The 14,870-nt window shown below is 38.4% G+C and overlaps 2 protein-coding genes across 2 annotated transcripts; both read left to right on the forward strand.

The window, feature by feature from the left end:
* The first annotated feature begins 4,100 nt into the window (after positions 1 to 4,100).
* Positions 4,101 to 9,415, forward strand: LOC101294400. The gene is made up of 6 exons (XM_004288376.1): positions 4,101 to 4,655; positions 5,915 to 6,234; positions 6,329 to 6,392; positions 8,616 to 8,678; positions 8,776 to 8,834; positions 8,934 to 9,415. Exons 2-6 carry the CDS (start codon positions 5,986 to 5,988, stop codon positions 9,165 to 9,167), a joined length of 669 nt encoding a protein of 222 aa, XP_004288424.1. The 5' UTR covers positions 4,101 to 4,655; positions 5,915 to 5,985; the 3' UTR covers positions 9,168 to 9,415.
* A 1,267-nt stretch (positions 9,416 to 10,682) lies between these two features.
* Positions 10,683 to 14,328, forward strand: LOC101294699 (lysM domain receptor-like kinase 4-like). The gene is made up of 2 exons (XM_004288377.1): positions 10,683 to 11,842; positions 13,314 to 14,328. Exons 1-2 carry the CDS (start codon positions 10,706 to 10,708, stop codon positions 14,046 to 14,048), a joined length of 1,872 nt encoding a protein of 623 aa, XP_004288425.1. The 5' UTR covers positions 10,683 to 10,705; the 3' UTR covers positions 14,049 to 14,328.
* Positions 14,329 to 14,870: the final 542 nt, after the last annotated feature.

Raw genomic sequence — 14,870 nt, forward strand, 5'->3', positions numbered from 1 at the left:
CGTGTTCAAAATAGAATAAGGTTGTGCATGGATGCTAGAAGAAGCAAGTGCTTGTTTGGTGATAGACTTTTGAATTGAGACATAACTTTGCATGTGTTGACCGCAATTGCTTGAGTAATTTTATAATGTTTTCATGCTATAATGCTTTCATGCTTGTTTTGCCCCTTTGATACTGAGGAATATGAAAAGCATGTCATATTTCGCAGGATCACACATTCTGACACTTCTTTTTATTTTTGTACAAGGAGCAGGATCAATCTTTGGAGGTTACAAATACAAGTATTATGGAGACGACAGTGAACGCACTCAATGAAGAGGTCATTGATACATGAATGATGGGAACGACATCAAATGGATTCAATGAGCAAGAGACCATCGATGTGGGAATGATGGAAACGACATCAAATGGATTCAATGAGCAAGAGACCACACATGCATTGACACGTGTTTCTCCGGCCGAACTTAATGTACCTGAGCAGGCACTAGATAACATTACCACAACAATGATCACATCGTCAAGTGAGCATGTTTTGGCCGATGACCAGCTAACAGCTACGTACCAATGCTCATGGCCATGACTCGAGTCGGCTTGCAAGTGGACATACAAGTGAATGGGGAGCTAGGAGCTTGTGAGTTTAGTGAGAGAGTTTGATTTTGGGTTATGGAGGGTTTTGTGGAATGAGAACTGACTGAAAATAAAGGGGCTAGGGTTCTAGAGATGAAGCATGATCTCTTGAAGTTTTCTGGGTTGTTCATGATGGTCTTCAGCAGCAGTGAGCTACCCTTTTTATAGGCAAGATCAAAGAGGATAGTTGTTACTGGAAAGCAAAGGGTCCATCATGCATGAACTTTGGTCCCAAGTCCAAAGTTATTGATAAACGTCATCTTAACGATGGGCCTCATAGGATCCGTTACCTTCCACACCACATCTCCTCTGTAAGCCCCAAAGGACGTAGCTTAGGTCTACGTGTTATGTTTGCATGGTGGAACTTGAGTTTGTCGCTTTTCAAGGAAGTCTCTTTGACTATATTGGGCTTGGATGAAGGCCCAATAAGGTTATGAGCATATGTCAACTTAGAGAAATGGCTCGTGGAATTTTGGGTATCAACAGAATCAAACCTTGTTTATGAAAGTTCAATGTCTTAAACCTTGAATCAAACCTTTTTGTGATGGCTTGATGACAACACTTTTTCTCATCTCACTTTCTGCATAAAATAGCCAAGGACTTGTGTTCAAATCTTTCTTAAACCATCGGTAGATGCGTCTACTCCTTTGCAGCTTCTAATCTGCCTAAATATAGAGAAAGTTTTTACTTTAGTCAATTGTTGTTGACAACTGAGTTTTGTGTTTTCGTAGTCATGCTTTAGTTTGTCTGTTCCACTATATTCTAAGTCTTTTTTGTGATTATAAACCTTAGAATTGGACAAATTTTTCATAAACTCATTGCATTATTACATACCATGAGATGTGTTGGTAGTGCAAACAATTTGAGAAGTGTTCATATATGAATCATCTAATGAGTTTAAGAACAGATACTTCGAAAATAACTGTCATATGTTGCTACTTAGAAACAAGAGAGAAAATATAGATCTAGACTAGTAGGTAGCTAGATTAGTTAAGATATGGAGATGTTCCTCCGGCCACGAAGATGGTCACACTTCTTCTACACCTTGGGAGCAACACAGACCACCACCTCAATCAGTCCATCTTCTAAAGCTGCAAACCCTAGGTCAGTGGGCTGCGTGTTCACTAGAACCAAAGTAGGGCTGTGCTTGGTCTACTTCCCATCCTTTGGCTAGTCCTCCTCCATAGGTGAATCCTCACGCTACCGAAGAACACCATAAAACTGCAGCGCAACCATCTCAAAACCCGATCACTCTGATGGGAGTTCTCATATTTGGATTGATCTATTTCTATACCATGGGAGGAAATCTGAAGGAAGGAAGTAGAGTATGAGAGATAATGGGAGGAACATTTGCCCCAAAAAACAAGGGCATGAATGCTTGGAACCGCTTCAGCCCTAACCTTCGTCGTTGAAGTCGTATCATTCTCTACCTCCCTTGGACAAGGGTATCCTCCATGGTTGATCGTATAGCAAATGTAGCATGACTGGGAAACCCTACTTTTTGATCAAGCCGAACAAGGTCATGGATTGAAAATCCCTAACTCTACCTTCTCCTCTGCACACAGTAGCCCTATCAACAAGCAGTTCTCTCCCCAAAGATCTCACCAAGTAGATAGATTGTTAGTTCGATTAAGGATCACCGAAATCACCACCCATATCCATAAGAAGTCCTATTTCAAAGCTGCAATATCACCAAAGTCATCGTAGTCATTTAGAAGAATCATGGCACGCTGAAATCCCTAAGGTCCTCCTATTTTCACATGTTGAATGTCTCTTTCCTAAGTGAAAGTAAAGAGGAAGCAATCCCCTCTTGCAGCGATATCTAAAGTACATATAACCCTCCACATGGAACGTACAACACTTCGAAAGGATTCAAACATCACATATAGGTTGTTGTTAAGCGTCCCCATGAGGTAGAAATTTTGGGCCAAAAGCTCTTTGCTGGGAACTTTAGGATTTCTGAGGTCCACTAGTTCCTCACCATCCTTTAACAAAAGTCTAGTGACCAGTTTTGTCATCATTGCTGCAATTGCTGCCATGGAAGAGCCGCCGCACAACAAAAAGTCTTACCCTAAAACCCTAGCAGAGTGAGAGAAAAAGGAAGAGCAAAAGTTGCATTATTATAGAAGTTTGTGTTTTACCATCTAGTGTTTTCATTGGTGGTGTCCTTAGTTACGTTATTTTGGACTTATGAACTTGTTGAGTAAAAATTTCATACAGTGAACGCAAATGTCACCCAACATAATTTCATTCGTATTCATTTTGTGATTAGTTTTAATTATTTCAGGTTCGACCCATTCAAGACATAATGTGTACGTCTCTTAATTATAGTCCCTTATTATAGAAAAACACCCTTTGATTCTAATTATGAAGAAACCAAAATGTGGATGAGATGTGATTATTTCAATGGATTGCCTATGTACCATTGGAGAGGGATCAAGCCACTCGTAGTTCAAGAATTCCAGCAAGTGAATGACTCGTTTAATAACTTTAATTTTGGTGTGAGAGTAATGTTTGGAACGAATTTGGTGTGAATGAACTAGAGATTCGATTTTTGTGTTTTGGACGCCATTGTATCTAGAAAAATGATTCTAGATTGCCTACATATACCCTTTGTGGGATCAAAAAACACGTAATTCCGGCATTTGGATTTAATGGCTAGATGACCCATTTATTTTGACATTGTGTTTAGGGTAGGATTTAAAGCCCAAGAATTTGGTCTGCACTTTATTTGAGTGATTTGGGAGTGAATTTGATTTTTCTGATGTTGGGAGAAACATAAGTGAGTGATTCATTTGGGAATGACCGATTTTGACTGCTGGTGTCAAGGATAGGTCGTTCCTGAACGACCTGTTTGTTTGAAACAAGCTAGCCAAAATGGTGTAGTTCCCTGCCAAAGAAGACACAAGTATTGTACGAATGCGTTGTATACCTAAGTTTCCTTCACCTTCAGCGCTTCGATTTGACAGAGGTTTAGCTTCTTACTTTTTTTTATTTTCTTTGTGTATCTCTTTTTTTGTTTAGTAAACTCTCCTCTTTTTTCCCTTCCCGTTTGTAAGCTTTATATAGAGGTGTTTGCTTTTGTTCAGTTGTACATCTGATAACTTTATTTGAATTTCAATTGAATGACGATCATTATCACTTGTTATCCTCATATTTGAATAGCCGTAGAATTCTTAACCATACATGAAACTAGTGAAAGCCAACAAAGCATATGTATCCTCTCTTGCTGTCATTTGAGCTCGATCGTCAAAATGAAGATTTTGGATATCCCTTATTTACTTGTCATTTAAATTTAATCAAATAGCTGAATATCTAAAAATTCTTAGATGCACCAAGATACAAATAAATCAATAGACATAATACAATCTCAGCCGTTCATTTAATCTAGTCATCTATGTGCATTGACACCAGTACTAACACCCGTTAATAATTGAAACTTTTTAGACCTCTGTTTAGGTTGAGGTGCTCTGTTTTTTTTTTCTGGGTTTCTTTTGCATCGGTGCTTTAAGGAAGGAAATGAAAGGGGATTACCCATTGTATGACCTGATCGATCAACCTTATCTTCTTTATCCTTAATTCTGCAATTCTAATTTGTGCTTGTCTTGAAATACTGACTGGATCATATCCAATGCCTCCATCCTTATTAATCTACAAACAAACCCTACAACTACAGCAATCCCCAATTTCTTAATAAACATCATGCACTCAGTTCTGTGTAGGAGGGAGGGGGAGATCTAATTGGGTAAGGTGAGGCAACGTTGTGAGGCATGAAGATGACCATTTCTCTGCTATCCCAAGTTCCCAACGATGATCCGCTTACTGGATTTAATCGATCACACCTAATTCTTTTTTAGCACGGCTTGCTTGTTCTTGCCCCAACTTTGTTTTATGCGCCCGACTGTTGCAATCTTCATCTTTGTCGCAAATTCAATCATCTCGATGGGAGATCCGAATCTAGATATTGCCGGAATTGATGATTACGCCAACCTCCGTCTTATCGCATTCCTGATTCCACGATGGGTTTAAGGTCTGAATTTCTACTGTATTTAGTTCTCTTTGCTTTTTGTTTAACACAGTTATGAATCCGCTCTGCTGAATATCTGTTTCTTTCTTGTATTTGGTTCGGTCAAAGATAAGAAACGGCTCACCACCTTATGAACGTCATGTTTTTTTTCCTGGAAAAATGATTTAAACGGTGTCTGATCTGAGTTAATTTTTGGTATCTCAACTTTTTTTTTAAATCGGGAGAAAATCTTCTGTCCCCGTTTGTCTATCTCCTTCCCTATGACTCCATTCATAGGATGACATCTGTATTTTAGTGCAACTCATCTAACAGACCTGTAACTCTGTTAACCTTATTTTCAGAAATAAAAATAATAATAAAAAGAAAAATGCAATATCATCATTCAACTTTGTTGCAATACATCTGCTTTTTCAGAAGCATTCATCAAAGTCTGCTCCAGTTCATCACTCCTAATTTCAGTCCAACAAAGACCGTCTTCTCCATGTCGAATGCACGCCAAAGAACTGAAGAAGCAGGTTTTGGTTTGGATTCGATGTGGTAAACATTAGATGCTAATCTTCTGTAGGATTCATTTCTTCTGCAATTAAGGTTTACATCAGAGTTTCTTGTTGCGGTTAAATTTTCTTTTCCGACTTTTGCCCATGTTGATTATTTATGATTGTGATTGAGTTTATGATTAATTTCACTTTGATCTGATTATGATTGAATTCATGAGTAAGAATATTCTAATCTTATATGTTGTGATTGGGTTCATAACTAGGATCAATTTGATCTGGGTTTATAAGTGAGATATTGGTTCTTGAGTAAGATCGTGTTTTGAATCATGAATAAGTTATGGGTTTGTGAATATGATCTGGGTTCATGAGTCTCAAGTATTCACCTTCAGTATCAAGAATCAAATCTGAAAATCCCTTACTCATACGGAAATCCAACTCAATTGTTATGAAAGAGAGAGATTCAAGTCTGGGTTATGAGTCTCTCACGTAAATTTCAGTTTATTCAAAGTAAAAGAAAATATATTTACAAAAGGACATAACGGATGTCCGTCAACTTAGGTGTGGAAGTACAGATGTCATCTTATGAATGGAGTCACAGGGAAGGAGACAGACAAACGGGGACAGAAGATTTTCTCCCGAACTTGAGGTACGGTTTTGAGGCTCGGAAGTTTGTTTTTCAAAGTTAATATACCAAAAAGTTACGTTCTCTAAAGTGATTGTTTCCTATACGTGTCACATTGTAACGGGTTGTCTCCATATCGACAGAGTGCGGGTGATTATAAATTTATAACCTCCCTCTAACACAACGGCTGAAACCGAAGAAGATAATCCAGAAAATGGCAGTCTGCTCTTCACCACTCGCAGTTGTCTCTCCCAAACCATCCAAACTCACCTCTAAGCTATCGAAAACTAGAGTTACGGTTTCCTCACCTCACATTTACAGCCCCACCAAATCATCATTGCTCGGAATAAACTACTTGTCTAAGACAAGTTTCACGCGGTTGAACGCTGCTGGGTTCGCAGAGATCGAGCCTGATCTCAATGAAGACCCCACTGATCGTTGGGCGACCAACAGTGTCTCTGCTGTACGTATCAAACACATTGTTTTTTCTGTTTTTGATGAAATATTGTGAAGTTAGTTGTTGTGATATTGATGGTTGTGTTTGTGGTTTATTTCAGGAGGATTTTAAGTATGGAAAGTATGATGAGCACCACACTTACTATGAAGGAGAGGAGGAGAAAGGTACTCCGTTTTGCAATTCTAGTTTCTAAAGAACTAATTTTGTTTCTTTAGTCAAATTTTTAAATTTAGCAAATTCCTAAGTGAAGAGATGAAAAAGTGGTACGACCGAAAGTTACATTTGTAAATCAAGTAGTGGAAGAAAGGAGTCTGATAGCATTGTGATTAGAAACGGTTAATATGCATTTAGAGATGATACAGAGTTACTATATAGGGAATTCAGAATGCATATAATCTTGGTTTTACGAGTGGAGGAGTGGTGAGGCTAAGATCTGAAGGGATGGGTTTGGAACAGGTTTAGGGAGAAGAGGGCTTGTTGGTTAGGAAGATCTTGTGAGGAGGAAACAAGGAATGGAGAGACAAACTTTTCAGGTCTTGATGGTTTTATTGGTTGTGTATATTATCATTTTTTGGGATTGGAGGGATATATATGCTGAAAGTACTTGAAGAGCTTAAGGAATGGGATGATAAACGTGTCACTCTACTGGACATATGTTCATCTTTTTCTGTTAAAGGTAGTCTGTTCAGGTAGTGTTCGAAGACCATATAATTTGGTTAATCTTGCACAAAAAGCTTTTCAAGTTTGGGGAGATTTTGTGAAGGCGAGACAAACTCTAGATGCATCTCTGATAGCCAAATGAGGTGTGAAAGAGGTGCAGAAGAAGAAAGAACAGGGATTTGTATGAGATGCATGTGTATGTGGATTGGTAAGTTTTCACTAAGTCAAGGGACAAACAGGTTAGACATATCTCATTTCAGGGAAATCAGTCATTTGCGATTGCGGCTGATGCTCTATTTTGTCTCTTGGGGATAGAAGATGACCTGAGTAGCTTATTGAGGGTGATCTGTACTATGATACACCATTATCTTACCCATTTTCCCTGATGATGTCACAAGAAGACCGGAAGGAGTAAAGTGACTTTATGTGAGACTAGGTAGCAGAAGGTAAAAATGATCATCTGTAAGGTGGGATGTAGGGGAGCAAGCTAACTAAATAGGGGAATGGCTAGTGGTGCGCAATCTGGTGAGGAGAAATGAAACTATTCTAGGTTAATGGCTGTGGGCCTGTGGATATTCCAATCAAAGAACACATCTCTCTGGTGTGCTGTAAGTAGGAGTAGGTACAGACTGGATCAAATAGCTGGGATACTACTATTGTGGTAAGAAGTTAAAGTAAGTGCCCGTTTTGTTTCTTGCTATCATTTTCGGGTGGGCAGTGGTCCAGTGGAGAAAGAAATCTAAACGGGATGGGGCTCACTGCATTGCTGCCATATTTGACCTGCTCTAATAGTTTCTGGTAAACTAGATACGAGAATTTGGTGGCTGGAATCTTTTGAAGTTTTTTCTACTGAAATTTTTGTAGAGTACCTTACGGAAAAGTACTCTTTCTTTACTCATACCCTCGCTTGTACGAGGAAAGTACCTTAGGTGAAGAAAAATTACTTTTCCCCCAACATATTGTTAGCTTGGATAATTTCTAGTGGAAGCTTAATCTAGAGATATGGTTCACAGAAGGCAGCCTTTCATTGCTACCTTTCCATTCATTGGTGTGTTATGTCAAATAGTGCAGCAGTATGAATCATTTGCGCTTCACTGTCTTTCAACCTCATCTTTGTAGTTTCAATTATTTATAGCTGCGAGTTTGAAGTGGGATGACATTGTTCTATGTAATGAGTGTCTGAGGTTTAAATAATATTTTAAGAGGTGTGGTTTTGAAGATATGTGCTATATGGCTAATATATGGATTTTGATGGTTTTTCATGGGGCATCTACTTAACTGGAGTTCAGGGATCTGTCTTTTTAATCTGTTCTTTTGAACTAAAGAACTTAATGTCTTTGTTTACTGGTGATATGCTGTTGTTGGTTTTCTGACCAGGACCGTTTGTAGGCGCTCCTACGATTTTCTGTAGTGGACTCATTGTTCAGTTGTTGTCTTTTAATAAAAGTTCTGTTTCTCAAAAAAGAAAAGAAAAATTCGAAAAATGTTGTACTTCTTTACAAGGCATTGACATCAAAGTTGCTGTACTTCCCCTGGTATAGGGGAGTCCTTTTTCAGTAACTCCGGAACACCATTTTAAGTAGTCATCAATATGGAGCTATGTGTTTGGAATTCTTGAGATTTGTCCCTTAGTATCTGATTCAGCTCATAGATTGCTACAAAAAGTTGAATACTAAATTATACATTACAAGTGATTTTGATTTATTGCTGAAATCTCTCTATTTCAGGAACCTTTTGGGGATCAATAGCGGAAGACGTTGAAGGAGTAGGACCCCCTACAGGTTTTCAGGGTATAAATTCTTACTAATTTACTAAGGAGCTTTGGTAATTTACTAATTGATCTGCATGACAGTTATTGATCATCATCTAGTTTGATTCTTTTGGCAGGTTTAATATCATGGCTTTTTCCACCTGCAATTGCTGCCGCAATGTATTTTCATGCACCGGTAATGCAAATCTAAGATGTAACATATATAAATAGACCGTCTATTATGATAAGCATTATGGTCTTGTTTATGTAAAGTATCTGTCTATGTACCTTTCAGGGGGAGTACTTGTTCATTGGAGCCGGCCTATTTACAATTGTATTTTGTATTATTGAGATGGATAAGCCAGATCAACCCCACAACTTTGAGCCTCAGATATACAATATGGAGAGGGGATCTCGTGACAAGTTGATAGCTGATTACAATACCATGGACATCTGGGATTTTAATGAGAAATACGGGGACCTATGGGATTTCACCGTGAAGCCAAAGGATGATATAACAAAGAGATAAATGATGGAACGCTGTGTACCAACTTGAGCATAAAAGGTATAGCAATTGTATATGTTTTATGTTTTGTTTCATAATGCACAGTTGCACACCGATTTCTTTTTTCTTTCTGAATTGTCTTATCTTTTGTTTATATATCAGGTTTAGAAATTGCAATTTGTAAATCTCCAAGCAAGAGAGAATATATAAATGAAATTCATATGTTTTATTATCGGTGTACAAATTCAATAAATTATGCAGCTCATATCTGTCAGTTTCTCTCTCAAACGAACCAATCTGTACTGGGATTTGGAATGTTTTAGTTCTGCAGAGTTTTGCAAGATATGAACTCCAAATTACATCATGTCTGAACCACAATTCATATGCATCTCCCAAGAGGGCACTACCCTTCCTTGCATCTTGATCATGTAAAATTTGAATGTCCAATTCTAATGACTTGTTGAATATTTTATCCAATAACAACTTTTTATGAAACCACACCATTCTGGGACCAACCAAATCTGGGTTTTTTGCTTCTGATTTTATATTATTAGCAAATCCAGCTTTTTGGCGCAATAAACTCAATTCATGATGAATCCATGTCTTTGTTGATTTTTCTGCTCTCATAGACTAGATCACAGATCTTTAGCAGTTTTCTAGATTAAAGACCAAATACTGAAAATAGACTGATTGTTGGCTTTGGTTTTTTTCTCTCCAAGACTATTTGTACCATTAATATCATCTGGAATCAAGAATAGTCAGACCCTGCATAACAAGGTGAACTGTTACTGAAACATTTGAATCTTGTGCCCTATGTTCCCTCTATGCAAGACTTATATGGGTAACCTCTTTCATACGCTAAGGTAATTTGGAATCCAGTGTCAACATTAATACCAATGAAGTCGTGATCAGATGAGCCAAGTACCCCGACTTTTCTTAGCTAGTCAAGTCTACAAGTCTACAGACCCACCTTTCTGGCAGATATTTCGACCTTCATGTCCTCTGTGTTCACAATCGTTACCTCTTTGCATGTCATGTAAGTCAGTCTATGTCTGCTAACTTGCTAAGTGCGTTGCGTGCTTGAATCTATGGCCAGCGGTATTGTCCTTTAATCAGATAAGAGCTACTGACCAAGTCTTTCCACCCAAATTTTAGTCCTAGATTGATGCCAGAGTAACATCCAGTGTACAAGTACTCTGTATTTACTTGCGTCCCAATAGTTTGGAAAGTGATTTCCACACTCCTCTTTGCCCTCATTTTTCTTGTTCTGATCAAATGATCCAATTTTAGTGTATCCCTTGGATGTGAAGAAAACAAAGTCTGATGATGAAATGAGTGCAGATGATACTGGAGGGGTGGCTAAACTGGGCATTGGAGCTTGACCATAAAATTGTATAGATTTCCAAATTTATGATGTAGGACAATAAGTATATTGATAATGGAGTAGAATTAAATAATGAAGCATCTTTGACGCCAATGTTGACAATGGAGCTTTACATATATATATATATATATACCAAGACATGCGCAGGTTGATCCGTCACAAGCACAGGCATTAGAAAATGAGAAGCTCCAAACCCAGGTGTGTCTCTTCTCTCTTCCTATTCTTCTTCCTATGCTTCCATCTGGTTCTTCATCTCTCAGAAGCACAAATAGGTCCACCAGCTGACGGCTATACCTGCTCAGCCAATGAGACCACCAATCCATGCCAAGCCTATGCATATTACAGAGCCATGGCTCCTAACTTTATTGACCTGGCCTCCATAGCTGACCTCTTCTCAGTTAGCCGCCTCATGATCTCCAAACCCAGCAACATCTCTTCCCCAACTTCACCTCTGATCCAAGACCAACCTCTGTTTGTTCCTCTGTCATGTTCATGCAAATCAGTCAACTCAAGCACGGCCATCTCCTTTGCCAATCTCTCACACACAATCATTCAAGGTGACACTTTTTACCATCTCTCCACCCAAACCTTCCAAAACCTCACAACCTACCAATCTGTGGAGCTTGTCAACCCTACTCTTGTTGCCACCAACCTTACAATTGGGGTAACTGCATATTTCCCTATCTTCTGCAAGTGCCCCAACAAAACCCAGTTGCAGAACAAAGTCAATTATCTAGTGTCTTATGTCTTCCAACCTTCTGATAATTTTTCAACAGTTGCTTCAAGGTTTGGGGTCCAAACAAAGTCTATAGTTGAAGTTAATGGGAACAACACTCAGCCTTTTGATACCATTTTCATTCCTGTAACTCAGCTTCCTGTGTTATCACAACCTACTGTCTCTCCTTCACCTCCTCCTGGGATTAAGACTGAGAGGAAAGGAGTGATCACAGGGTTGGCGGTTGGGTTGGGGATTACTGGGTTTATGCTGATTTTGGTTGTGGGGGTTTTGGTTTTTGGAGGTGGGTTGGTGAAAAAGAGAAGCGGTACAGATGAAGAAAAGAATCTGAAGCTATATAAGAATGAGAAGGGAGATAAGAGGGCCAAGGAAATGGAAGTGAGTTTGATGGCTGATGTTTCAGATTGCTTGGACAAGTACAGAGTGTTTGGTATTGAAGAACTCAGAGAAGCTACTAATGGATTTGGAGATAATTGCTTGATTGAAGGGTCTGTTTACAAAGGAAATATTAAAGGGGAGGTCTATGCCATCAAGAAGATGAAGTGGAACGCCTGTGAGGAGCTCAAGATCTTACAGAAGGTACTCTTGGTCATTTTTACTAAGTTTCTTTTACTTCTGAGTGTATATGGTAAATTCATATATGCTTTGGGCCAATGGAACCCTTTATAATCTGTTTAGCTTTACATGTTCAATGTGAAATGCTTGTTATTAATTGTTGGAGAGGAGAGATCCCACATTGGAAAAGTGACAAAGAAAATATAGCTCATAAGTGGGTGAGTAATTCCTAATTGTACCGAGGTTTTTTGTGATTAAAACCCAACACCTTAAAGGTGGTTAAATTGGGACAGTATCGGTACATGGATGATCCTCAGGCCACGCTTGTGCCTGTTTGACATTAATTCCTTTACATGAAGTTTTAACTAATCTGTTATTGTGTTACAGTAAATAGGATCGTTTTTCTCGCTTATAATTGGAAAAACTGTGTTTCATGTTTAGTGATTTTTGGTATAGCATAAAGCAGTAGTTTGATTACAATGAAAACCTGAAGAAATGTAGATTTGGATACAAACTTATTATAAGCAATGGATTTGAAATTGTATTAGGTAATCCAGCATTCCAGCCGAACAATTCCTCCAAAAAACTTTTTATTAATTGTCATTTGGCACTTAGAAAGCTAGCAAGCTGATGTCAAAGTAGTAAGCAGGTATCTTATGCAGAGATGAAACTGTGGATGATGTCAGATCATTGGAATGATTCTTCTCTTTAGAAATAACTGAAAAGTAACATTGTGTTGAGGCTCTTTTTTTAGTGTTCAATGCATTTCGTGTTCGTAAGCATGTCCTGAATTGCAACTAGGAACATAGTCACAAATAGTGAAGGAAACATCAAAATTTCAAAAGACATGGGGATCCTGTTAAGCAACTTGCTTCCTTTGCATGTATTCAACTCTTGATTGCTCATATAAAATGTCGAGTCTGTTTATTACGTTTTTGAAGTTTTAAATTGCATCTTGTTTTGTTGGAAGTTTTATAATATTGATTTGGTGTTGTTGAGAAAAAAATAATCTGAGGAAATTGTGTGCGTCAGTGGTGTCACAATTTGGGTCCATTTCATTGAATATGCTGAAACAAAGGGAATCTATCCATGTATCTGATTTTTGATATATAAATCTCAGAACTTATGCCTTAATATGTTGGATTGGCAGAAGTCCTCCATGGATGACACACTTCTGAAATTCCGAGGAGAGTTTGACAAACTTGATAATTTTTGTAGATAAAGTGAAGTCATAATCAAAAAGAATTTCATAAGCTGAGTTAGAAATTCTGTTAACTGGACATAAGGGCTTCAAATTTTCGGTAGAAAAACAAACTCAACCATGTGCATCAACTCCAAGTGTGCTCTTAGGATTGGTTTCTTATTTGATTAGATGGGAGTATTTTCCATGTTTTGTGTTTTATTAGTTGTTTAATTCATGGACATTGGGAAGGTTTACTTTTCAGAAATATCATTTTTTCGCCATACATGGAATCTTGACTTTCAAATTGTGTAGGTAAACCATGGCAATTTGGTGAAGCTAGAAGGCTTCTGCATAGACCCAGAGGATGCAAATTGCTATCTAGTTTATGAGTATGTCGAAAATGGCTCTCTCTATTCATGGCTGCATGAAAACCAGAATGAAAAGTTAAGTTGGAAGACAAGGGTGCATATTGCTTCTGATGTTGCAAATGGTCTGCAGTACATTCATGAGCACACTAGGCCAAGGGTTGTGCACAAAGACATAAAGAGCAGTAATATTCTCTTGGACTCGAACATGAGAGCCAAAATAGCCAATTTTGGACTAGCAAAGTCTGGTTGCAATGCCATAACAATGCACATTGTTGGAACTCAAGGTTATATTGCACCCGAGTATCTAACTGATGGGGTGGTGTCAACAAAAATGGATGTGTTCTCTTTTGGGGTAGTTTTGCTAGAGCTTCTTTCAGGGAAGGAGGCCATTGATGAAGCTGGAAATGCTCTGTGGGCTAGCGCGGGTACGATTTTACAGGGAAGCGAGGAAGAGAAGTTAAATAAACTAAAGCAATGGATGGATAAGGAGCTTTTCCTGGAGTCATGCTCAATGGAGAGCATAGTGAATGTAGTCACTGTTGCGGTTGCTTGTTTGCATAAAGATCCTTCTAAAAGGCCAACTATGGTGGACATTGTTTATGCCTTGTGTAAGAGTGATGATTTGTTTTTCGATATCTCAGATGATGGATCATCAGCTCCACCAGTAAGAGCACGATGAGTTCAGGTTCTCATATTCTCGATTCAGATGAGGTGAAGGCAAAAGATCAAATAAAGCGAGGCCAAGGGACTAGTTGGTTTTACTTGTTGAGGCATATACTAGATTAAACTGAGCAGTAAAAGTTTGAGAATTGAGTCATTATGTACACTGGCTTGGGGACAGATATTGACAGATAATATATGATTATACAATATATGTCCCCCTTTTATACCTAAATAGGGACCAACATATGTTTTCTCTTGTGCTAAAAATTTCTAAAATTAATCAACTATGTATTTACAATCGGGAACCTCGACATATGCATATTCAATAGATTCTTTGAAATCTACTCAATCCAGCCCTCAGGCCAAAAAAAATATCTGATCCAATTGCCATTTGGGGAAGAACAAGAAAATCTTAGGTGATATTGAAAATCTTCAAATATCATCATGATTGATGATCAACGACACACGGTTGAAAACTGACAGTGCACTATAGTTGCAATATGGTCCTGGGTCCAAGTTGTATATAACTAAAATCCCCCCAATAACAGAAAGACACCTCACACTTGAGTTCACTAGTGCTAGTCTCTAGTAGACAGAAGCCTTTTGTTAAGATCCTCTTGTATCTCGCCCACTTTTTAAAATAGAATGCTGCCTCATTATTGACCTTATCAAGGTCCAATCTTTCAGCTCGGAAAAAACAACTGCTGTTTCTTCTCTCTGACAGAGATAGACCCAGGAACATCAGATGGCTGTGACTCAGTTGCAGCTATGCGTTTTGTCACATCGGTTTCCGAGACTCAATCCCTCTTCTTCTTCTTCTCCTTCGCCAAAAAGGTGT

This window comes from Fragaria vesca, linkage group LG1 (genome assembly GCF_000184155.1).
Source record: "Fragaria vesca subsp. vesca linkage group LG1, FraVesHawaii_1.0, whole genome shotgun sequence".
Lineage (NCBI taxonomy): Eukaryota > Viridiplantae > Streptophyta > Magnoliopsida > Rosales > Rosaceae > Fragaria > Fragaria vesca.

Excerpts from the sequence above, each read along its gene's own strand:
- LOC101294699 (XM_004288377.1), top strand. The coding sequence starts at position 10,706 with ATGAGAAGCTCCAAACCCAGGTGTGTCTCTTCTCTCTTCCTATTCTTC. Across the intron at positions 11,843-13,313 it reads AGCTCAAGATCTTACAGAAG|GTAAACCATGGCAATTTGGT; the intron begins GTACTCTTGGTC and ends CAAATTGTGTAG.
- LOC101294400 (XM_004288376.1), top strand. The coding sequence starts at position 5,986 with ATGGCAGTCTGCTCTTCACCACTCGCAGTTGTCTCTCCCAAACCATCC. Across the intron at positions 8,679-8,775 it reads ACCCCCTACAGGTTTTCAGG|GTTTAATATCATGGCTTTTT; the intron begins GTATAAATTCTT and ends TTCTTTTGGCAG. Across the intron at positions 8,835-8,933 it reads CAATGTATTTTCATGCACCG|GGGGAGTACTTGTTCATTGG; the intron begins GTAATGCAAATC and ends TGTACCTTTCAG.